The sequence below is a fragment of the Helianthus annuus genome, chromosome 9 (assembly GCF_002127325.2).
Source record: "Helianthus annuus cultivar XRQ/B chromosome 9, HanXRQr2.0-SUNRISE, whole genome shotgun sequence".
In the NCBI taxonomy this organism is placed as follows: domain Eukaryota; kingdom Viridiplantae; phylum Streptophyta; class Magnoliopsida; order Asterales; family Asteraceae; genus Helianthus; species Helianthus annuus.
Window position 1 is genome coordinate 120,053,949 of NC_035441.2, and position 24,808 is coordinate 120,078,756.

The 24,808-nt window shown below is 32.1% G+C and overlaps 4 protein-coding genes and 1 long non-coding RNA gene across 5 annotated transcripts; 2 read left to right on the forward strand and 3 right to left on the reverse strand.

The window, feature by feature from the left end:
• The first annotated feature begins 589 nt into the window (after positions 1–589).
• Positions 590–3,773, forward strand: LOC110878396. Its single transcript, XR_004867065.1, has 6 exons — positions 590–668; positions 2,321–2,444; positions 2,544–2,656; positions 2,739–2,802; positions 2,916–3,358; positions 3,503–3,773. It is a non-coding gene; the product is annotated as an uncharacterized LOC110878396 (long non-coding RNA).
• Positions 3,774–5,646: 1,873 nt separating this feature from the next.
• LOC110878394 (protein WVD2-like 7) lies at positions 5,647–8,557 on the forward strand. Its single transcript, XM_022126692.2, has 10 exons — positions 5,647–5,788; positions 5,895–5,991; positions 6,103–6,723; positions 6,811–7,185; positions 7,260–7,312; positions 7,406–7,480; positions 7,588–7,687; positions 7,770–7,832; positions 7,950–8,060; positions 8,211–8,557. Exons 2-10 carry the CDS (start codon positions 5,920–5,922, stop codon positions 8,400–8,402), a joined length of 1,662 nt encoding a protein of 553 aa, XP_021982384.1. The 5' UTR covers positions 5,647–5,788; positions 5,895–5,919; the 3' UTR covers positions 8,403–8,557.
• A 2,310-nt stretch (positions 8,558–10,867) lies between these two features.
• LOC110878393 lies at positions 10,868–11,896 on the reverse strand. The gene has a single exon (XM_022126690.2). It carries the CDS (start codon positions 11,649–11,651, stop codon positions 11,031–11,033), a length of 621 nt encoding a protein of 206 aa, XP_021982382.1. The 5' UTR covers positions 11,652–11,896; the 3' UTR covers positions 10,868–11,030.
• A 415-nt stretch (positions 11,897–12,311) lies between these two features.
• LOC110878392 (cystinosin homolog) lies at positions 12,312–14,682 on the reverse strand. The gene is made up of 8 exons (XM_022126689.2): positions 14,366–14,682; positions 14,120–14,252; positions 13,784–13,873; positions 13,482–13,606; positions 13,332–13,374; positions 13,041–13,158; positions 12,886–12,935; positions 12,312–12,585 (listed from the first exon to the last, which is right to left on the reverse strand). Exons 1-8 carry the CDS (start codon positions 14,485–14,487, stop codon positions 12,454–12,456), a joined length of 813 nt encoding a protein of 270 aa, XP_021982381.1. The 5' UTR covers positions 14,488–14,682; the 3' UTR covers positions 12,312–12,453.
• Positions 14,683–19,750: 5,068 nt separating this feature from the next.
• On the reverse strand, positions 19,751–21,659 carry LOC110876214. Its single transcript, XM_035977014.1, has 8 exons — positions 21,373–21,659; positions 20,946–21,272; positions 20,738–20,848; positions 20,573–20,641; positions 20,334–20,411; positions 20,034–20,093; positions 19,882–19,950; positions 19,751–19,813 (listed from the first exon to the last, which is right to left on the reverse strand). Exons 1-8 carry the CDS (start codon positions 21,637–21,639, stop codon positions 19,751–19,753), a joined length of 1,044 nt encoding a protein of 347 aa, XP_035832907.1. The 5' UTR covers positions 21,640–21,659.
• Positions 21,660–24,808: the final 3,149 nt, after the last annotated feature.

The window sequence follows — 24,808 nt, forward strand, 5'->3', positions numbered from 1 at the left end:
CCTACGCTTAGATATCCCATAGAAGCCTATGCTACATGTGAGTTGTCTCTTTCACCCGTTTTAAATTGAACCAATCTATGACCACCACGGTTAAGCCGTTACTTTATTATCATATTCCGCTCTTAGTTATTAATCACCACAATCCTCACTTATATAGTTGCACGTTTCGTTATCAATGCAAGGTTTTGATTTGGCAAGTAGTTTAACAAAATATTCGACTGCTGATTATTCTTCCATAATTCTCTTTATTAAGGACAGAAAAAAACTTGCAGACAATGATCGCTCAAGTTATGTCTGATAAGAGTCTCAAAAGTAAATATGGTTTAAATATTCATTTGATGTAAATGATTCACATGCATTGATGAGTATAATATGCGTAATAAATACTCGCATTTTCTTAAATTTCTTACAGGATACTAACATGATATATTGTGAAATTGGGAAAATGAAGACTATTATTAATGGAAAAAAAAAAAAAAAAAAACGTGACTTTAATTTTGAACAGAGAGACTCGCATCTTCAAAGTTTACAAGGCGGATTAATAAAATGTAAGCATGATACTGAAATTCTCTCGTTTTTGTTGCAGTGTCATGGAACAGATGATTGTTGCAGCAACCTTCTTTAGTGGATTTAAAAATCGACAAACGAGGCCAATGATGCTAGATTGGGTAAATTTGTTGGATCTAAATACCTTTTTCGTCTGTTTTTCTATTTTTAACAATAACAATATATAAAAAGAAAAAGTGATATAATTAATAAAGGGAAAATTACGAAAATGTCGGTTGACCAAACATGTTTTCAAATTTGTCACGCTCTTGCGTCCTTGGAGCGGCACATTATGCGCGGGATGCGTCCTTCAAGCACGGGATGCGTCCTTAGAGCAAAACCCAATAAAAAATGGACACGTGGCCACGGGATGCGTCCTTCAAGCACGGGATGCGTCCTTCAAGCACGGTATGCGTCCTTCAAGTTTCTGAAGCGTCCGGCGAGGTTTCCGGCGAGTTGCAGGTTTCCGACGAGTTTTCCGGCGTGTTATTTTCCACAATTCTCCCAAAATCAATGTATACACCACCATCACCACCGTACACCATCACCACCGAACGATCAGCCCCTGAAAGCCGAACCAAATCATCATCACGTCTGGCCCGAACCAATACTCAACAACCACCAACTCTATCTCTTGAGGTCGGTGATCTCCTTCTGATGATACCGAGGCCGGACCAAAGCTAAAGTCCAACCCGTTTTCATTATCTGGTTCCGGGCTCTTCGGGGCTGTTGGTTGCAACATCAATCTTGGTAACCATCCAAGCATTTATCCTTTGATTTGCAGCTTATTTTTTATTCGCTAGAAACCAAATTAACAAGCTTTGTTTGACATAGCAAGTGGTCAAACAGCTCTAGCGTTACGCCTATTGTTGGCAACATTTTCTTCAAACGGGTTGGACTTTAGCTTTTGGGAGAATTGTGGAAAATAACTCGCCGGAAAACTCGTCGGAAATCTGCAACTCGCCGGAAATCTCGCCAAACGCTTCAAAAACTTGAAGGACGTATCCCGTGCTTGAAGGACGCATCCCGTAGCCACGTGTCCATTTTTTATTGGGTTTTGCTCTAAGGACGCATCCCGCGCATAATGTGCCGCTCCAAGGACGCAGGAGCGTGACAAATTTGAAAACATCTTCGGTCAACCGACATTTTCGTAATTTTCCCGTTAATAAATTATTAAGCAAAAAATGAAAACTTTATTGTGTCTAGAGGGGTTTATTTTGACCCATTTAGTTATGAAATATGAACTTGTCAATTTGGTTATGTTAATGGGTCAAATGGGTAAATAAAAGAAAATTTAGCTTAAAAGGTAACTCGATTGGGCTGTCAAAAGTTGTTGAGTGTATCTATTTTTAATGCGTAGACCTCATAAACTGCTTTATTGAAAATTCATTTATCATTGTAATAATGTGCTTTTGGTACATTTTGAAAATTCATTTATCATTGTAATAATGTGCTTTTGGTACATTTTGAAAATTCATTTATCATTGTAATAATGTGCTTTCGGTACATTAAATTTATTTACTGAACGGATAGAAAAAACGGATGAAAAGGTATTGGTGGGTCAACCTAGCCAAACTTGACCATGTACCAAATGACCCTTTTAACCATTTTGCGATATTGTATTATTTCATGCCATTTTATGCGTTGTCGTACCATATCATAAAAGGATTTGTATTATTTCATACATATGGTCGTTTTCATAAAACATTTTATGAGTTGAATGTTTTTATCTTTTTATTTCTTATAAGAACTTGATTTCTGATGAATGATCCAGTTATTCAGGAAGCTCACACGAGATGGAGGTACTATGCTCAGAAGGTTCATAATTTCCTCCCTTAATCGACCTTTCTTCCGGAACAAATGTTATTATTAGTGCCTAATGAAGTTTTCTGGATGAGGTAGAGTGTTAATACGGGGAAACATTGTAACTTGAAATTAAAGGCGAAAATAATTACTAGCGGCCTTAAGTACTCGCTTGCTATCGGATTCTATTGTAGGAAATATCACCTGCTGCTATACCTCAATCTACAAAAATCCTTGTTAATGGTAGTTGGGTAGGGATCCACGGCAATCCCCCCGAGCTCTTGGTGAGGACCCTGAGACGACATGTGTGAGTTTCTTATCTTAGCATGGCTGATTAAGGGTGGTGGTGTTAGAATAATGGAACTGTTAATTGATTTTTGATATTACAGGTTGATGTAAACACTCAAGTTGGAGTGATAAGAGACATTCGTTTAAAAAAAGAAAGCATTGAGAGTAAGCATGATCATTTTGTTTGCGCGTTATTTCTATTTAGAACTCAATAGTTCCATATTCGATTCTTATATTTGAGAGTGACAGGTTCATGTTGTGTTGGTTGGATAATGTAGGTTATTGCAGAGCACTTGTCTACTAAAGAAGTAGAAGTGATTAAAGATATGTTTACATTGATGGTGATGGGAAAGTTACATTTGATGAAGTATTAAAGAAAGTCGGTTCACAATTGTCTTAACCTGAGATCTGACTGCTCATGGATGTGGTGATGCTAAAAGATTGTGAATGCTAAAATTCTACCATTTGTTCATTCATTAGGCTGATGTTGATGGCAATGGCGTACAGTGTACCCGAGTGTGGAGAGTTTGTACTTTGTGGCAGTGACAATTCATTTGCAGATGAGCATCTACACAAAGCGTTTATGTTTTTTTTTTTTATGAAGATGGAAGCGGTTATATTGAGCTTGATGAGCTAGAACAAGTGCTGTATGAACCTGGTCATGCAGACATGCGAGTACTCAATGAAAGCATGAAACAAAGAAGTTGATACAGTCGACAAGGTATGTTATTTGAATCTCACTAGTGGTGGCAAAATGGATGGGTCAGATGGGTTGGATGACGGGTCAACGTAGGTACTTTTAACCAGATTTGACTTATCCGTAACAATTTGTTGACTTCGATGGTTGGTCAAACATTGTTCTCAGGATGGTCAAATCAGTTTCAAGGAATTTTCATCTTCGGGAACAAATTGGAGGAAGGCATCACGACAATATTCGAAAGATCGATCAGGGAGGAAAATGACTATTTTTAAACTATTGGAGCAAAACCGTCAAAATGACCAAACCACGGGGAGCAAAACGAATGTTAACTCTTTTAAAGACTTTGTGATCGAGTTTTCCGTGTTTGTTTTTATGCACAAGTGGGTATAAATTCAAGTTGATTTACGTTTCAACGTAAAAATTTCCACGAAAATTAGTCGGGTCAAATATAATATGTTCTTATGGTTATCATTATATACGTTTTCGGTTTGCCTACGTTTTGACATAATTTTTTTTCCGGAAATGAGTCGGGTCAAATATAATACGTTTCCGTGCTTATTTTTATGTACACTTTTAATTGGTTTATGTTTTGACGTTGATTTTTTCCAGAGCACCGTGCCAACGCATGAGGCAATTTACTACTATATATACGTATAAGAATTAAATCTCATGAAAATCACCATATTTGGCACACGTGTTAAATATTTTTTTCCTATAAACTAGATTTTTACCTGTGTCGTGCGTTGCGGCGGCAACATCACGATTCTGACTTCTTTACATGTGATACGATGATTACATTAACGTGTAGTGCCCATGTGTGACATGACGTGTTTTTAAATTTGTTACACAAATTACGTTAGTAACATTAACATGGTTAGGCATAGATAAATAGAGTATAAGGTCTCCCACACTATGGTGTAAAGTCGTAAAACTAATTTAAACAAAAAAAAGTGAAGTGTTGGATAAGATGAGATGTGAAGTTATTAAGTAGAAATAAATCAGGGGTCAATGTGTCAGTTACTAAAAGGTTGGGGTTGAATTTTTAAAGTTTTTAAACTTGAGGGTCAAAAAAGAAAAATTAAGACCATGGCTCACCGACTAAGATTTTTAAGTTTATATAAGTTATTTAACCTGCGTGTTGTAGCAGGAGACGCGGTGAGAACTTAATCGATATTAATTCAGTTTGTTACGGGACTGGTAAGGTACTGGTACAGTACCATAATTCGCTACAGTAACCGAATAAAAACGTGTTCGGTGCATTAGTTTTTAAACATTGATGTTTTTTTTCGTATTAAGGAGCATTATATCCATCAATTACAAAGTTATTTTGTTAAATTATTAAAAAACACGCATAACTTGTAAGTGTAAAGTTAGATGGATTTTTGGCGTAAAAAATATTGATAAAAATATCTAAAAAATATTAGTTAAATAATAAGAAAATATAAAATATGAAAGCTAAATATAAAATAAAAATTGAAGTTAAATAATAATTTATTTTATTAATTTTAAAAAATCAAGTGTGAACGGATCCATATGTAAGTCATCATCCTTGTGGTACTTCTCCATACGTAAAGAAAGATATCTATGTTAATGTTTTGGATTTAAATGAAATTAATACATGTTTTGAGAAGTTAAACTGTTAAAGGGGTTAGATGTAACAATAATAAAAGAAATAAAGAAGGAAAGAACAATAAACTTAGAAAGTTAAGGGAGTTAGTTGCAACAATAATAAAAGAAAGAAAGAAAATGATTCGAAAAGATAACCTCTTGCTCATATTTCTCACAGCCAACCACCAGGCCATATAAAGTTTTTGTTCAAAATAATGCCAAGCTTCCTTATATATAAAAGAAAGCGGTGGCTGTGATATGAAGTCATCGACCTTCTTATTTAAGATTATATAAATACTAAAAACATCTTCAATAAAAGAATTATACAGGCTAAACTAAAATTTTCGTTATAAAGACTTCATCATAGATGAATTTACTCATATATCACTAGATTAGTATATGAGAATATGAGATAGAATAATATGCTTATTATCTTTTTCAGCCTATTAAGTTTAAAATTCAAAATAAAACGGATAATAATTATGTTAGTGTTGAAACCTAACCTTGTTACAACATGAAAATCACATAATCAAATTAATTTAACATTTTAATTTTAGACGTTAAAGATGCGGCTAAGTCAAACCACAATGAGATTTATGTAATTAATTTATTTTTAATTTATTTTATTATACGCATTGTTTAGTCTTATAAAAGGAGAAATCGGAATGTGAGTATGGAATTTTAAATTGAACTACTTGGGACTTTGCGAGCCTTTTTCAGTTTAATATTGTTTCAAATCAGATGAACGTTATTCAGATGACTCACCATTTACTCCATTTTCAAACGGGTAGGACCCAATTTGCAAGCTCAAAAAGCAGGATCTGCAGACGACTTTCGTATAACGTACGCACGCCCCTTTTCATTTGAATTTCAAATTCTCACTAAAATGAGCTGTTGCTAGTAAACATTTCCTAACGGGAAACTTACCTTGATCTATTTTTACTTTCAGGGTTGTTTTTTCTCAGTGTTTCGACATGGGAGAATCGACATGCCTCATGCATTCTGTATCATTCACCTCTGGCATGCCCATTGAATCCAATAATCATGTAAGTTGTGATAAATTAAGGGTTTTGGTTATTGAGCGCCAGGTGTTTGATGAAATGATTCAATGAACTCAATTTGTTTGAAACCTTTTCTTTTGGGTAATGTTTTTGTAGGGAAACAATTTACATGCTCTTGGGGATTCGGTGTCTTTCGGGAGATTCACATCGGAGTCGTTAGCTTGGGAAAAGTGGTCAGCTTTTTCGCATAAGCGATACGTTGAAGAAGCCAAGAGTTATGCCCAACCGGGGTCTGTTGCGCAGAAGAAGGCATTCTTCGAAGCTCATTACAAGAAAGTCGCTGCTCAAAAGGCGGCTGCAGCAGCTGCATTGGCTGAGCAAGAAAAGGCGAAATCCCAAACTGAAGAAACAGAAACAGTTTGTGATGTAAATCATGGTGCTCATGATTTAGAAGCAATAGCGTTGCCGACACGAACGCCAAACTTACATGATTTACGAACAAGTATGGTGCACACAAATAAATCGCAACCCATAGCGTCGAGTTTGAAAATGGCTGTTAATGAAGAACAGCAGATCTTAACTCAAGATGCTGTTAATCATAGTTCAACTGTCAATTTAGTTGAACCTCAAACTGAGAAGACTGTGGTTGCTGCTGATATAAAGAATAAGGAATTATTAAGTAATGTTCAGGATGTTGAGGATAGTGCTTCTGTTTCTGTTTCTGTTTCAGTTTCAGAGGATAGTAGAACATCTCAAATGGGAAGACCATTGTTGAAGGTTATACTCCTTTCATAACACACACACACACACACTTTGATTCTTTATGAACCAATTATTAAACTGAAGTGTTTGATTCTTTTGCAGTCAAAATTGAACACAGACCAAGAAGTTTTGCAGCCCAAGATCAAGAGGAAACCAGCTGTACCGTCTTTTAGGTCAACATCAGTTGGCAAAAAACCGTCTAGAATCCCATATTCACCAGCAAAATATGTAGCTTCTATGCATTCGAAGAAAGAAAATATGGTCACTCCAAGAACCAAAAACTCGAATACAATCGAATCAATTGATCAAAAGAAATCAGCCCCAAGATCTTTGTACACGTTGATGAAATCCGGTTCGGTTAAAGAACCAGTCAAGTTAAACTCCCCAGCGGTTCGAAAGACGGAAAGTACAAAACTTGCTCCCGGTGCACATTCGACACTGAAATGCTCTGCAACGCCTATGATAACGCCTTCTAAGGTAATAAAATTTTCTGAACAAAATCGTTGTAATTCGTTTATTCAACTTAAACTTATGTTAATCTTATGTTGCAGGTTACAAATGCGGTGAATAAGCAACCGTTAGCAACCCCTTCGGTAACAAGAAGGTAAACGATTCAAATTATTTTGTGATAGTTATTAGACAATAGTCAATTCATAGTTTTTTATATGAATTAACCTTTTTTATATACATATTGAAGGATGGAAACACCTGTTCATCCTTCAGCTGTTGGAAGCAAAACACCTGGCCAAAAATGGCACATTTTCTCAGCTGTGTAAGTTGTTCCGCTAATGAGTAATCATACTTTAGTTCTTGCCTCATATGGGCTAACAAACAAACACATCTAAGTTTTGTTATTTTTGTTTGTCTGTGTACCGATAGCTCAAAGTCCCTTAGCGCATATAGAAACAAGTTACAATCACCAACTGTATCATCCCCGTTCACCTTGCGAACAGAGGAAAGAGCCGCCCGAAGAAAACAGGCAAGAATTCACATTGGTTTCTCTTTTAGTGAAAGCACAGGCCCGGTTTCTTAATTTGTATTATGCGTTTGTTCATTTTCAGAAGCTCGAAGAAAAGTTTAATGAAAAAGAAGTGCAGAAAGTGCAGCTGCAAACGACATTAAAGGTAATTTCTCAATTTGTATCCCAGTTTTTTATTTTTTTATTTTTTTGCCTTCATTTCTGACAAATTTAAAAATGTGATAAATGCATAAATTGACACCTCTAGCATATAATATTGCAGGAGAAAGCCGAGACTGAATTCAGAAGACTGCGACAAAGCTTTTGCTTTAAAGCTCGACCACTACCTAGCTTCTATAACGAAAGAGAAACACCAAAAAGCTCAATAAAGAAGGTATCAAACGGGTCGGGTCAGGGTTATCTTTATGTAACGGGTCGGGCCAAGTTGACCTGAATCGCCTGTTGTCCATTTCTTTATAAATAATTAGGGTGTCAAATATGATTATAAAGGTATATAACGGGCCGGGTCGTGTTTCTTTTGCAGACTCCACAAGCAAACCTAAGGTCACTAACACCTGCACGAAAACCTCCGACGACAATCTCACAGCATTCTGAGACCAAGAAGTCTTCTAGAAGACTTTGGAAAACTAATGATCAAAACCCGAATACTCATCCTCTGGCTTCATTAGCAAGGCGGATAAACCATGAGAATATTTCTCCAAATATTCAGAATTGAACTATAGCCTAATTATTGTGATTCGACTTCTAGTTGAAATTCATGTTCTGTGCATAATATTTATTGATTCATGTCTTTAGGGATTACATTTCCATTACTATCTGTCATTGCAAACATTTCAGTATGAAGGCAATATATGTTGTACTTGAGAAATAGCCGTAAGCGTCTTCGATAAAACTCGGTTTATCATTTTCGTTTTTGAGGGTTGTGTTTATTTTACAGATTTAAAGTATGTCATTACAAATTTTCATCTTTTTGATTGATGGACGCTAGGTTCATGTGTTAAGTCTAGTCATGTGCAATGCGCATGACGGAAAATATTATTAAATGATGATTGAAGAGGAAAGATGCAACTTCTGCCAGTGGAGTTGTTGACGGCGGTGGCAGTGTCAAAATGGTGGAGGTGCAGGTGACGGCAATGACAGACGACGACAATGGCGGTGGTGGCTGCGACAAACAACGGCTCTTAGACCAATTCATTTGAACTGTTTTGAGTTGCTAGTTTTATAGGAGTCTCTCATATATTGACTCATAAATTGGGTCTATCAAACTTTGTTTTAGTTAAATAACAATGATTAACATGAAAGAAGTTATTTATGTATATTTTTTAATTAATATTCTAAGAGCATTCACATCCAGCCCCCTAAAATTATACATACATTTCAATAAAAAACAACTCTTATATCAATATACTAGGTTATAACCCCGTGTATTACACGGGTTGAATAAATAAATTTTATATACTAAATAATAAAATAATATATCTTTAAAAACCTTTTTTATTGCACAAGTTGAATAAATATAATTTTATATATTAAATAATAAAAAAGTTATGTCTATAAGAACAATATTGTACAGGTTGAATAAATGTAATTTTATATACAAAATAAAAAGTTATATCTTTAAAAGCACGTGTATTACACGAGTTGAATAAATGTAATATTGTTTACCAAATAATAAAATAATACATCTTTAAAAAACCTCATTTATTACAGGGGTTGAATAAATGTAATTTTATATACCAAATAATAAAAAAAATTACATCTTTAAAAATATGCGTATTACACGGTTTGAATAAATGTAATTTTCTGTACTAAATAATAAAAAATATATATCCTTAAAAAACCTCGTGTATTGTACGAATTTTTTTCTAACCTTTTTGGCCCATAACGTCTTTTTTTTAACCCTTTTGGCCCCTAGCATTTAATGGATGGGGTTAGTTAGGGGCCAAAAGGGTTAGAAAAGAAGACGTTGGGGGATTAGATGTTAAAAAAAATTGGGCTAAAAGGGTAAAAGTGATATAACTACAGTGGCCAAAATCGTAATTTTCTCTAAAAAAATTTTTAACATCTAAGCCCCAACGTCTTTTTTCTAACCTTTTTGGCCCCTAACGTCTTTTTTTAACCCTTTTGGCCCCTAACATTTAATGGATGGGGTTAGTGTTAGGGGCCAAAAGGGTTAGAAAAGAAGACGTTGGGGGCTCAGATGTTAAAAAATTCTTTTTTAGGCTAAAAGGGTAAAAGTGATATAACTACAGGGTAAAATCGTAATTTTCTCTAAAGAATTTTTTAACATCTAAGCCCCCAAAGTCTTTTTTTCTAACATTTTTGGCCACTAACGTCTTTTTTTAACCATTGTGGCCCCTAACATTTAATGGATGGGGTTAGTGTTAGGGGCCAAAAGGGTTAGAAAAGAAGACGTTGGAGGCTCAGATGTTAAAAAAATTCTTTTTTGAGCTAAAAGGGTAAAAGTGATATAACTACAGGGGCCAAAATCGTGATTTTCTCTAAATAATATTATAATTGAGAAGAAGATTAAACTAAATAATAATTATCCATAAAATATTAAATTAAATAATATTTAATAGGATGGTTATCTATAATTAATTAAAAAAGATTAAATTAAAATAATAATTATCTATAAGAGATGCTCTAATATGATGACAAGTGTCCCAAAAGTGGTTTCTTTTATTATATAGTATAGATTTCCACTAAAAACAAATACTTTTCTCTCTCCTTTTCAATTAAATAATATTTTTATACCTTTATCATTATTTTTTTCTCTCTCCTTCACTCACAACAACTTTCAATATATATTAAAAAATTATAGTGGGTGAATAGTGTCCCCCAAATATACAGATGAACAGTAACATTTTCTCTCTCCTCCACTCACAACCATTTTTTATACTCTTTATATTTTAAAAACCCCACACTCACAATTTAATTCTTTGGATGTGAATGCTCTAACACGTAGACCTACAAAGAAGAAACAGTAACGTGTAAGCAGGCCGATTTAATTAAATTATTTATGTATATTTTTTAATTTCTGGATTAAATTCTAAGGTACTTATCATTTAATCTTGTTGGTCCGAAATTGAAATGGGTGGGTCCCTTTTTGTATTAAATATTGAAACATGGTCCCCCAAAATTAACAAATAATAACGTGTAGGAGTTAAGAGGGAAATAAGTACACAACAAGAATTGAGACAACTTTATTCAAATAGTACACAAACAATATCATACATCATAATTAACAAGTAATAACAATAATTTATTTAGATCAAACCCATAATCATCAAGGATAATTAGAATATGATGATAGTGTGAATTTAACCAAAAGAATTGGAATCTACCACATTTCTCCACCCACCAAATACCATCCATCATCATCATCTCCATATTCATCCTCATCTCCATGTCCCCAACATAATCCAACATCACAAAAGCTCATGGTCTCGTCTTCATCGTCATCGTCATCATCAGTTTTAACATCGACATCATTGTCACCCTCATCATTATCATTATATTCATAACGATAATCATAATCATAACCATAACCATAACTATAATTGTAGTTTTCTTCTACTCTATCATCGTAATCATAATCATAATCATAATCATAATCATCGTTATCATAACCACCATCCGCCAAATAAGCCAAAACACCGGTGGCAGAAGTCCCAAAAGAATATTTGGCCAACTCGTTTTCGTGATCAATCGATCTGATCTTCATGGCACCTTTTGCCTTGGCTTTGGACTTGCAAACCGGGTGGAGATGACATCCATTGCATCGTGGCTTTCGACATTTCCCTGTGAACTTTGAATGGTTTGTTGGCTTTGTGGGGACCTTGGCGAACAAGCCCATAGTTGATGCAGAGTCTACCATCTTTACAAATCTTTGTCGAGATAGTGAAGCTGGAAGGTTATGATAGCAACTAACATAACCATGTTGACGACCCTCTCGTTTCATATTTTGTGATGTTTTTGGAAGTGTTTTTGTGTACAGAATTGTGAAAATGTGTGTATGTATAGATTTCTAAAGGCATAAGATGGAAGAAAGAGGTTAGATTCTTGAAGACGATTTGTGAAGCTGATACGCAACATGGTTTATTTTTTTGGTCAACTGTGCGTATTGGCCAAGATGACAGCCTATCTTAAAGTCATAACAAACTATTTTTTTAATTTTTAATTGATTTTAATTAGGTTATCTATTTTATGTATGAAAAATAGTAATTAACCTCTAGTTTGTTTTTTTTTATTAGAAGATATAATAGAATTAACTATGACTTTTCTTAAAAAAAAGTATGGTAGTCATTATGTAACACCGCAAATCCTACATCGGTTTTAGATAAAAGAGTTGTGTTCATAAAAGTGCCCCACCTCAATTACCGTCGATTCATTTTGAGTGTGTCAGCCATTTACTAGAGCATACCTACGCTGCACCCGCCACCAAAAAACAAATCCGTGAGCAATGAACAATATTAGTTGGTATGAGAACCCGGATGTTACCACTAACACCTGTTTACGTCTTTTTCTCTCTTATTACTTTTTTTAATTTTTAATTTTGTCATATGTTTACGTCATATATTTGTGTTGCAAGGCATCCATATCAACAGAAAGAATCCTAAAACATTTCGAAACAAGAACTAAATTACGACCATGTGAAAGTAAGAACCATTAGATATTTGTACATTTTAGTATACATCATGTTTTATGTAAGCAGAATGGTATCAGTCTCTTTTTTTTTAATTAAAATCTAGCAAATGTTGGCTTCATGCATCTTCAGAAGGTGCAACAAGTGGTTCCTGACTTAACAAGTCTGGACTCAGTGATTTCACAGTCTTTCGAGCAGGGTAGAGCACATAATGTTGCAAGATGAACAGGAGGTCAAAGAAGATAGACACCTGAATACACCGCATATACTTAATATCAAAATACAAAAACTATATAGAATTGTTTTAAATAACACACTTTAGTAGGATCACATATACTTAATAGCAATACAAAAACTATATAGATTTTTTTAAATAACATGCTTTAGTAGGATATGACTTATGTGAACGTTTGATTTGAGTACACACACTTTGGAAACTTTCAACCCGTTTGACTCATTTGACCCGTTTGACTTTTAGTTGCTCCTATAATATACCGGGGACATAAATCATAATCCTAATTGACCTAGATTTAGGAAGAAAGTGGCGCACCAAAGAAAGCAACGTCTTGCCTATATTCCCATAGAAGTTCACCCATGAATCTGAGAAACACGAGTAAAAATGCAAAATTAAGCATATACTAAACCTTAGATTGTACTACCGGCTTTTGAGTTTTGAATGTGAATTTGCATAAAAAGAGGACATACTTTGATCTATAGATTGGACAGCCATTTGTCCATAATTTGCTAATCCTCCACCCAGATCAAGCAATATGTTGCCAATGCTAAATCCAACTGTGCTCTTCCTTTGGAAGTTCATAACAGCCTGTATACATAAAATTTACTTAGCTGGTACATTCTTAAGCTAAGAAAACGTTCTTCCATAAGTTACAAGCCAGTTGAATTTACGCAAATCAATAATACAAAGCTCAAACTCCATCTTTAACAAAGTGAAAAGAATCCTGAACTTAGCAACCCGAATCATAAAGAGACACTTACTTGAGGTATATACTTGATTACCGTCATGACAACCTGTAATGTGCTGCAATTGAGTGATGACTACCATGAGATGAAATCCACCAAATTTTGTTCAAATATGCATTGAATTCATTTAATGAAATGAGGGAAATAGTTGAAAATGGATGTTACCTAAAGCAGGAAACCAACCAAAGCCAAGAATGATTAGGTATGGCTACGAACACGCAGATAATAACAGTTAACCAGGCTACCGAGAGTATAGAAATACTAGTCTTGGACACCTTTTGACCTCCACGCTACAAAATTGATAACGGTCAAAAACGAAAAAAAAAGGGTTCTTTCAAGTTCTATTTGAATACATGATAATGCAATAGTTGAAGAAATCATCTTTGAGTATTCATCAACACTTCATATCAATCATTTTTGTTAATCATCCGGTGTGAAATATTTAAGAAAAAACAATGGATACTTACATCATAGATGGCTATCTGAAATAAGGTAAATGCAGTTAGCACAACCGCATGGATCGAGAAAGCTACATCATTCGCTGCCACAGGTATCATCTGCATAGGCAAGTAAGTGAACATACGTTAAAAATATTTAAAATTTTTTATTCAATTCATGTGATATGATTTTTTTCACCTAGGGTTTTAGATTTATATATAAATGGTCAAATTCTAAATAAAAAAATCCTGCCTAAATACAGAAATCACTGGAAAGTGGAAACCTAATTTGATGTTATAAAAAAGCACAAATTCATGTACAAAACTTTAATTTATCAGTTCAATCCATAAGTAATAAATAATTACCTCATTAAATCCATATTTCTCGTGATACTGACGCTGAACAGCGTCGCTAAAGAACACAGAAGCGTTATATATCAAATACGACGAATGTTTGGTCAAATTCAGCACCACAAAATCGAAATTCAACCCTACAACACTACAAATTCCAAATCTCAATCAAATCACAAAATATCTTCAACAATTGAAACAAAAACATACCTAATTAACTTAATCATATTCTAAACCCTAACAATCATCAAACAATCTTACCTTTTTCGTTTGAAATTCAAAATAACCTGTGGATAGAAGCTGATCGACCAAGAAAAAAACGCAATCCAGCCGAATACGCTCGAAATAACCTCCATCTCTGTTGAATTCCATGATGATCCCATTTGATTGAAAAACACACACACACAGAGTGTGTTTATTCGGGGGCAAAACTTAAAGAAGAGTCCACTGAAATTATTATTGTAAAGTTGGTTTCTGGCTTTCTGCAATGGTGGGTTGACGTACGGTGGAATTTATATGGAGGTTTGGATCCAGTGTGGGAAGGGCCTATGTGGGTTCCGGTAATATGGGGACACGTGGCAAGGTCGTTATCAGATAAGATGAAGAGAAAGTCGATAGCGAGAGTGAATATGTCCGGTTTTGTTGCCAAGGGGGGCGATGATGAAAGTCCGAATTTCGAAAAAGAAAAAAAAAACAATTCTTATCTTCTAAAAAGTCGTTTTTATGTTAAGGTACGGGGTTTGAGGCATCTAAGTTCACATCCAGGCCCCTAAAATTATACATACATTCCACTAAAAAACAACTTCTATATCAATATATTAGGTTATAACCCGGGAATACTCTCGGGTTATGAATCTTTATATCTAAAAAATAAATATGCATCTATATATATTAATTAATAAAAATATACCATGTAGTTGTGAATCTTTATAACCCGGGAACTTCCCGGGCAGAAAAAATCAATTTATAATCTAATTATGTCATTAAATAAATTAAAAGACATGTTTTCAAACGTTATTAAGTGTTTAAATAAATAAGTTAAAATTGAGAATAGAAAAATTAACCTTAAAAACAGTAATGTGTTTATGGAAACAAAAACCACTTTAGAAAGAAATTAAAGGTATCTTTAAACTAAATAGGAAAACTCATAAGTGACAAAACTAACAATATGAACTTCAAAAGATAATGACATAAAGTTTCAAAATTACGCCTAAACAGAAAATTTAATAAAAAATAAGAAAGAGTATACATATCAAAAAAACAAACAATACCAACAACATTTAACTAACCTGTTTTGGTAGACGAACATTCGGAGTCCGAATTTCAAAAAAGATTGAGGATTGACCATGGGAAAATAGAAACAATAAATCATTCAGAACATATATTACTAATTTAAAAAAAATAGTGACACAAAATTTAATAAGAAATAAGAAAGACTATACATAAAAAACAAAGAATACCAACAACATTTATCTAACATGTTTTGATATACGAACATTCCGAGTACGAATTTCACAAAAGATTGACGGTTAACCATGGGAAAATACAAACCATAAATCATTCAGAACATACCTTACTGATTTAAAAAAAATTACTGAACAGAAAGGATAAAATTAAATATTACAAACTTAAAAAAAGATAAAAAATATAAAATTTAACTAACCTCTTTTGTTTGAGGAATTATCGGAGTCCGATTTTTATCACAGATTACGGATTCACATGAAAAACAAATTCAACAAAATTCAATAACTGTCATAAATGTGGAAGACGTGATAAACAACTAACTAAAACAACATACCTTTAATTTTTTTGATCGGATCTACAGAAATAAGAACAAAGAAAACGTTAATAGCAATCGAAACAATCTTTATAAAATCAACTTTTGATCGGATCTAAGTGCAAATCTAATGGATTCTTCATCCACCAAATGATAGATTAGAATTTGTTCATTTTTAGATCAACAATATTTCAATTTTGAGATTTAAAATTTGAATTTAAGATTATTAATTTCAGTTTTAAAATCTAATTCATTCGTATATTGTTAATGAATTCCCCATAATACCGAAAGCAAAATAATATAAAATTCAAAAGAAAGTGTAAGAGTGAGAGATCACGTACATTGTAAGATTACTTGATATGATAAAAATGAACTCCACAATTGATTCCTCTCCACACATCAGCATGATATTGAAAAAAATCATCCAAATCAAATAAGTGAGATTGATTGAAACAAACAAAATAAACAATGAGAGGTTTATAGATTCATCTAACCTGTTACAAATTGACCTCGTTTTGATGCATAAGTCAAAAGCTACTTTCCAATCCATATATCTCATGATTTTTTAACATTCACAGTGACAACCCGGATATGCGAAAATAAATCGATCCATAATATACCTCTCATATGAATAGTCGTCATTGTTTTTACTCACAAATCTTTTTGAGAAACACAAAATCTAACCATAAACACACAATCTAACGATATCTTGAAGAAAAACAAAGAATTTTTTTTCACATGTTGATGTTTTTTTGTTGTACACAAACACAAATCGGAAGATCGAGAGAATCAATCATGAAAAAGAGGATTAAGACAGAGTTAGACAAAAATTTTATAATCAATGTAAATAAGGAAAATATGATTACCTGTTTGTCGATCTTTCAAGATGTAACTAAATCATAGTTAGATTCCTTGTAAGGTGGTTGTTCTCCACACATTAATGAAGCAAATTCATTAGGTATTTCCTATCAGTGAAAACAAAAAAAATAAATAATTAAATACATAAGTCTAAATACAATATGTTTAGTAATCATAAAACCAATAAACATACCAAAAAAAATAGGATCATCGTCCTCAATCAGCTTTAAGAATGAAAGACTGTTGTTACTCAAATCCATACCTGCAAATTAAATGTGAATGGTTTAAACACGTAAAAACGATAAATTATTTATAGAAGTAAACTAATAATAGCGGAAAACATATAAAACCGAAACAAACAAAATAAAAAAGGTTTCAAAAAACGTAACACCATTTATTTATAGAAATAGAAACCCTAATTCTGGAAAATTATCATACTAAAAATAAATCACCAACGAAATTTAAAATTGCTCAAAATTTTAAATTTATAATTTGAATTCCGGAAATAGAAATAGAAATAGAAACCTTAATTCCGGAAAATTTTCAAACTAAAAATAAATCACTAAAATTTACATTTGAGGTTTCAAAAATAAATCACTAACGAAATTTAAAATTGCTCAAAATTTTAAATTTAAAATTTGAATTCGAGAAATAGAAATAGAAACTTTAATTCCGAAAAATTATCATACTAAAAATAAATCACTAACGAAATTTAAAATTGCTCAAAATTTTAAATTTAAAATTTGAATTCTGGAAATAGAAATAGAACCCTTAATATTATAAATTTGAGGTTTCAAAAAACGTAACACCATTTATTTATAGAAATAGAAACCTTAATTTCGGAAAATTATCATACTAAAAATAAATCACTAATGAAATTTAAAATTGTTCAAAATTTAAAATTACAAATTTGAATTCTGAAAATAAAATTACTAACATCCAATCCTGCAAATTATCATACTAATTTTAAACAAAAACAAATTCAATAAAAAGAATGCTGATCGTTTTGATGCATAAGTCAAAAGCTACTTTCTAATCCATATATCTCATGATTTTTTAACATTCACAGTGACAACCCGGATATGCAAAAATAAATCGATCCAAAACATACCTCTCATATGAATAGTCGTCATTGTTTTTACTCACAAATCTTTTTGAGAAAACACAAAATCTAACCATAAACACACAATCTAACGATATCTTGAAGAAAAACAAAGAATTTTTTTCACATGTTGATGTTTTTTTGTTGTACACAAACACAAATCGGAAGATCGAGAGAATCAATCATGAAAAAGAGGATTAAGACAGAGTTAGACAAAAATTTTATAATCAATGTAAATAAGGAAAATATGATTACCTGTTTGTCGATCTTTCAAGATGTAACGAAATCATAGTTAGATTCCTTGTAAGGTGGTTGTTCTCCCCACATTAATGAAGCAAATTCATTAGGTATTTCCTATCAGTGAAAACAAAAAAATAAATAATTTAATACATAAGTCTAAATACAATATGTTTAGTAATCATAAAACCAATAAACATACAAAAAAAAAATAGGATCATCGTCCTCAATCAGCTTTAAGAATGAAAGACTGTTGTTACTCAAATCCATACCTGCAAATTAAATGTGAACGGTTTAAACACGTAAAAACGATAAATTATCTATAGAAGTAAACTAATAATAGCGGAAAACATATAAAACCGAAACAAACAAAATAAAAAAAGGTTTCAAAAAACGTAACACCATTTATTTATAGAAATAGAAACTCTAATTCCGGAAAATTATCATACTAAAAATAAATCACCAACGAAATTTACAATTGCTCAAAATTTTAAATTTATAATTTGAATTCCGGAAATAGAAATAGAAATAGAAACCTTAATTCCGGAAAATTATCGTACTAAAAATAAATTTACATTTGAGGTTTCAAAAATAAATCACTAACGAAATTTAAAATTGCTCAAAATTTTAAATTTAAAATTTGAATTCGAGAAATAGAAATAGAAACTTTAATTCCGAAAAATTATCATACTAAAAATAAATCACTAACGAAATTTAAAATTGCTCAAAATTTTAAATTTAAAATTTGAATTCTGGAAATAGAAATAGAAACCTTAATATTATAAATTTGAGGTTTCAAAAAACGTAACACCATTTATTTATAGAAATAGAAACCTTATTTCCGGAAAATTATCATACTAAAAATAAATCACTAATGAAATTTAAAATTGTTCAAAATTTAAAATTTAAAATTTGAATTCTGAAAATTAAATTACTAACATCCAATCCTGCAAATTATCATACTAAAATTTATCATGCTAAAAATAAATCACCATTTATTTATAGAAATAGAAACCTTAATTCCGGAAAATTATCATACTAAAAATAAATCACTAAAATTAAAATTTGAGGTTTCAAAAATAAATCACTAACGAAATTTAAAATTGCTCAAAATTTTAAATTTAAAAATTGAATTCCAGAAATATAAATAGAAACCTTAATTACAGAAAATTATCATACTAAAAATAAATCACTAACGAAATTTAAAATGGATCAAAATTTTAAATTTAAAATTTGAATTCCGGAAATAGAAATAGAAACCTTAAAATTTTAAATTTAAGGTTTACAAAAACGTAACACCATTTATTTATAGAAATAGAAACCTTAATTCCGGAAAATTATGATACTAAAAATAACTAACGAAATTTAAAATTGCTCAAAATTTTAAATTTAAAATTGCTCAAAATTTTAAATTTAAAATTTAAAATAGAAACGTCAAAATTTAAAATTTGAATTCTGAAAATTAAATCACTAACATCCAATCCCGTAAATGTTTTAACATGCATAAGTATTTTTGTTTCTAAACTTTGAACGTGTACGATGTGCGATAAGAGACTCATCGGACACAATCATAAATGTTTTACATTTTCGAGTGGCCTAATAAGTTGAAATAAATAATAATTACTTGTTTTTAAAAGATATAAATTTAAAAGTAAAAAAGTTATATATGATACTAAACCTTCCTCTTTCTCGGCAAAACACTTTGAGCAACATCAACTGTATATTTCGGAATGGCCTAAACAGTAAAAAAAATACATAAGTAACTACCATTATTGGAAAACATATAGAATCAGCATAACTCACATCAGAAACAAATGTGGAGCACAGACTCGGTTCAGAAAAAACAACATTTGTTTTCCCTGTAGGATCAACCTAAATAACAAAAAAGAATAAAAAAATTAATATACAATGAATTAATAAATTGTATTATATAATACTTAAGTAAGTAGATATACATGGGACTTGTTCTTGGGTATCAAAAATTTGTCCAGATCCGTCTCAAACTTGCTTTTGTCCTAAAAAAAGGGAAACATATATATTAAAAAAATGTAAAGAAATAAACTTAAATTCTGAAAAATATAATGAAGTAACTGGAAAAAAACCCTTTAAAATTAGATTTTTTTCAACACCAACAATCGTTTTCGCCTTAGGATCATCCTACGAAAGGTAGAACATTAACCTTTGAAAATGAAAAAATAAACGTAAAATAATTCACTTAATTACAAAATCATATAAGTTATTGAATGAACATAAACCTTTAAAGTTAAATCTTCATCACAAACAACCCTTGCTTTGCCTTGCGGTTCAGTTTTTTTATCCCAATCATCTTTGAACTACGTATAACAAAAATAATTGTTTAACAATATAGTACCCACAATTATTAAATTTAATAAAGTAACGAAAGAAAAATTGACAAAAACTGTTTAACAATATAAAAAGAATAATAATTAAATTTAGTAAAATAAAAAAAAACAAAAAAATGACAAAAAATTACCTTCTTCTTAAGATCTTCCATTTCAAGTAGAGATGAGAAAAACTTATCAAACTTCGAATCATCAATATCCTACACAATTATAAATAAACAAATAAAATGTATAAATACAAAAAAAAGATATTTATAATACGTTTTAATAAAACTGATTAAAATATAGGGAATTACATTGAACACAGCTTCAAAACTTGCCAACTGAAATTTGTCATCTTCACATTCCACAACAACACCTTCTTGAAAGTCAGTTCCATCACTACTACACTTCTCCTTATGTTCAGACTACAAAAAATATCAAAAATAACAATGTGTTAAATTCAATATCAACTTGTAAGCTCGCGTTGATAACTAAATAATAGTGTAGATGTATAATTCTAACCGCAATAAAAAAATCATCACCATCATCACCATAGATTGAGTCATCCAAAACAATTAACTCCACCCTGTTGTTCTGAATTTGAGTACCGGTTTGATGATTAAAGACTGAAATCTCAAAAATTTTATTTCCATGCAGTGAAAAGACAAAGGTAGATCGCCTTTCTAAGGCAAGATCGTTTATCATCTCAGAGCATCCATGAATAAAAACACAGCTGTCAGTTAATCCGTCCATCTTAACGTTCCAAAATCTATCTCCTAAATAAAGAGTTGACTGACCACCTTTGAAATTTTGACCATAAAATTGCCTCCAAAATTCATCAGCCATTACCTGCATAGCATGTGATAATTAGTAATAAAAATTAATTTAAATACCAATATACAGAAATAAAACATTATACATCATAATTATTGTATAAGATACTACTTACAATAACATCTTCGTGAGGATTGATCTTGGATATAAAGCAGTTTTTCTGAACAAATGATTTAAACACCATTAGAAAGAATGCTGATGGTCCATATGACTGAAACATAAGGTAGTCATCTTTTCTTACACAACTATCCCGAACAACTTTGGTGAAGCCATCACCAAGAACATGGCCCACATCAGTTTTTTTCACTCTTACAAACCATAACTTGTTACCATCAACAATCTTAACTGAATCTTTGTAAGGTGGTTGGTCTCCCCAAATCATTGAAGCAAAGTCATTAGGTATTTTATATGAGTTTAAAGCAAAAAAAAAATGTCAGATTACTTAAAATATGATTAGTATTAGTAATTAGAATACAAATAAACGTACCAAAAATATCGGGTCATCTTCCTCAATAAGCTTTAAAAATGAAGGACTGTTGTGCAAGGGATCCACATCTGAAATAAAGGTTTATAAATAATTTAAACCTTTAATAATGAAGGTTTTTAAAAATAAAAACGGTAAAGTATTTATAGAAAAACAATCAATATTCCTAAATCAACAATCAGTAAGCTTTAAAAGATAATTTAGTCAATGCACACACTTCCAAATATAAAAATAAAAAGAAACGGTTTAAAAAAATTAAAAAATATTTATTTTTTAGATACAAATTCAATATTTCAAAGACAAAAAACATTAAACCGGGTGAAAAATTATCAGACCAGTGTAAATAAATCTTCATCATCAAGACAATCAAAACAGATCAGACACTAAAAAAATGCATAATCTTGAATGGATTGAGGCTTAATACACAACAAATTTATTACAAAACAAATATGAAAATGACAAATAACAGAGATTGATAGTCCGGCAATGCACAAAAAAATTAGCAAAAAAAATCAAACAAAATACCAAATTACCTTTAACAAATATGAAAATGACAAATAACAACATACATCTTCGCATCTGTCATTGTTGTCAAAAACTGCTCGGCAATTGCTCTTCCTTCATCCCACTCCACTATAAAAGTTCCGTTAACACCTAAAAATCGATAATCATTTACAACAATTACAACAAAAAAAATCAATAAATCACGAAAAACTACTACATATCAGGATTCAAATTATTAGTTTTCCGCCAAAATAATATAATTTTCAGAAAACTTAAATATCATCTAAAACTGAATAACTTCAATATACCGGAACAACATTAGATCAGATCTAAGCAAAACTAACCCAGAAGCCATGTCTCTGAAAATCAATGTGACGCTTCAATATAACATTTTTTAGGTCTTTGAGATACTTATACCTGCATTCATAACAAATAATAACAAAAATGCTAAAAAAACAAACAATGGAGCCTTAAGAAGATTACATTTAGGTCATGCTATACATTCTCATCATTACACATATGCACCCAAAATAGTTGACTAAGTAATGTGACTTTTTTTTAAATTATCCTTTGACCCATTTATAGATTTTTCCATGCAACACAAATTGAAACATAAACAGACATGAATTCATCTATAAAAAGTGCATCAAAAACTCTACTAAATCACCACAAACATAGAGAACCATCAATATAAACTCAAAAATTATGAAAAAAAAAACCGTTATCCCATTCAAGCATTTCATCAAACACCTTGCGTGCAATCCAAAAACTAAAACATTTTCAAACATTTTACACTAAAATTAACGTTCAGTCATCACGGATCTAATCAACCAATTTCCATAAAATTAATAAGAATACAAAAAAAGTTAACATCAATTCAAATCTAAATAATTATGAACATATGAAATCATATGAAATTCAAGTAAAATTGTTTACAAATTGTGGACTAAAAAAATACCACGATCCATATGAAACTGATGCAGATGAAACCAAGATAATAAATCGCCCAACTTGAAATCGTCAATGTCAAAAGCGACTGAGATTAGGGTTTGATATTGTAATAGATTGGATGTAACAGATGACAACGAAAAGATTAAGGTAAGAGGTGGTGAGGGATCGATTCAGGGGAAGAAGAAGATGGCACATGAACAACTTTGGTTTTTAGGGTTTGTGGAGAATGTCAAAGATCGTGAGAAAGAAGAATGAGTAAAAAGGATATAAAGGATCCGTTTGGATCATTAGGTGACCCAAAGTCCGACCCAGTTGTTTCTGGATCCCGTGTCCAATTCTCAAAACATCTAATATTGTATCTTCCCTCCCAAAATCACCATCTATTCAACAATAAGTTGCCACATCATCAATTTGGCTTCACCATTCAAGGACAAATAACCCAAATCATCTCCTTTATTAATATATATAGATATCCATTAAAAACAAATACTTTTTCTCTCTCCTTTTCAATTAAATAATATTTTTATACCTTTATCATTACATTTTTCTCTCTCATTCACTCACAACCACTTTCAATATATATTAAAAAATTATTGTGGGTGAACAGTGTCCCCCCAAATATACAGATGAACAGTAACATTTTCTCTCTCCTCCACTCACAACCATTTTTTATACTCTTGATATTTTAAAAACTCCACACTCACAATTTAGTTCTTTGGATGTGAATGCTCTAAGGCCGATGGGTATGGGGCTCGTCCCCCCGGCCCGTCCTTGCTCACCGGCCCGTCGCCCCACCCCCTGCTTCGTCTCACCCCCTGCTCCGTCTTCTCTGTCCAAATTCCGACGCCTGCGACGACCCACTCTCCCAAACACACACCTCTACATACATACATACATATATATATAAAGGGGTTCATCCCCCACCCCCTAGGTCCATCCCCTTTAGGCCTACCCCACGTGGCGGTGACGTGGCGGATGGTCCCTTTGGAACCATACCGGATGGTCTAAGGATGGGCCTCTTTGTATATACATATATGTATGTATATGTTTGTGTGTTGGAGGACCGTCGCCACCGGTTTGAGGAGGACGACGAGGACGGGACGGGCCTGAGAGAGGCGGTATAGCCGGAGCTCGTCATCACTTTCCCTCTCACTTTCTCTCTCTGAATCCGTTTTCTCTCTCTCTCTTTCTCTTGCTTTCTCTCTCTAAATAAATTTTCTATGTAAAGGAAATTGAATGTGTGTGTATTTGGGAGAAGAAAAGAAAGATAAGGTAGGGGCAAAAACGACTTTTCACACATTACTAACAGTCAAACAACCGTTGATTTGACAGTGAGTTCAAGATTGATGCAATTGCGACTAGACAGGGGGTAAGACAACAAATTTTGAAAATAGGGGGTAAGAGTGTCAGTGCCCCCAAACCACAAGGGGTAAATTTGCAATTTACTCTTTAATGTCCAAAGAATTTGAGTCAAGCCAAACAGATGCTTGAGATAAACATCGTCAGAAACAAGAAGGATGGTTCTTTAACACTATCCCAGGAGAAATACACAAGGAAAGTGTTTGAGAGATTCAATATGAACTATGAAAAGACCAAGCCTATAGAAATACAC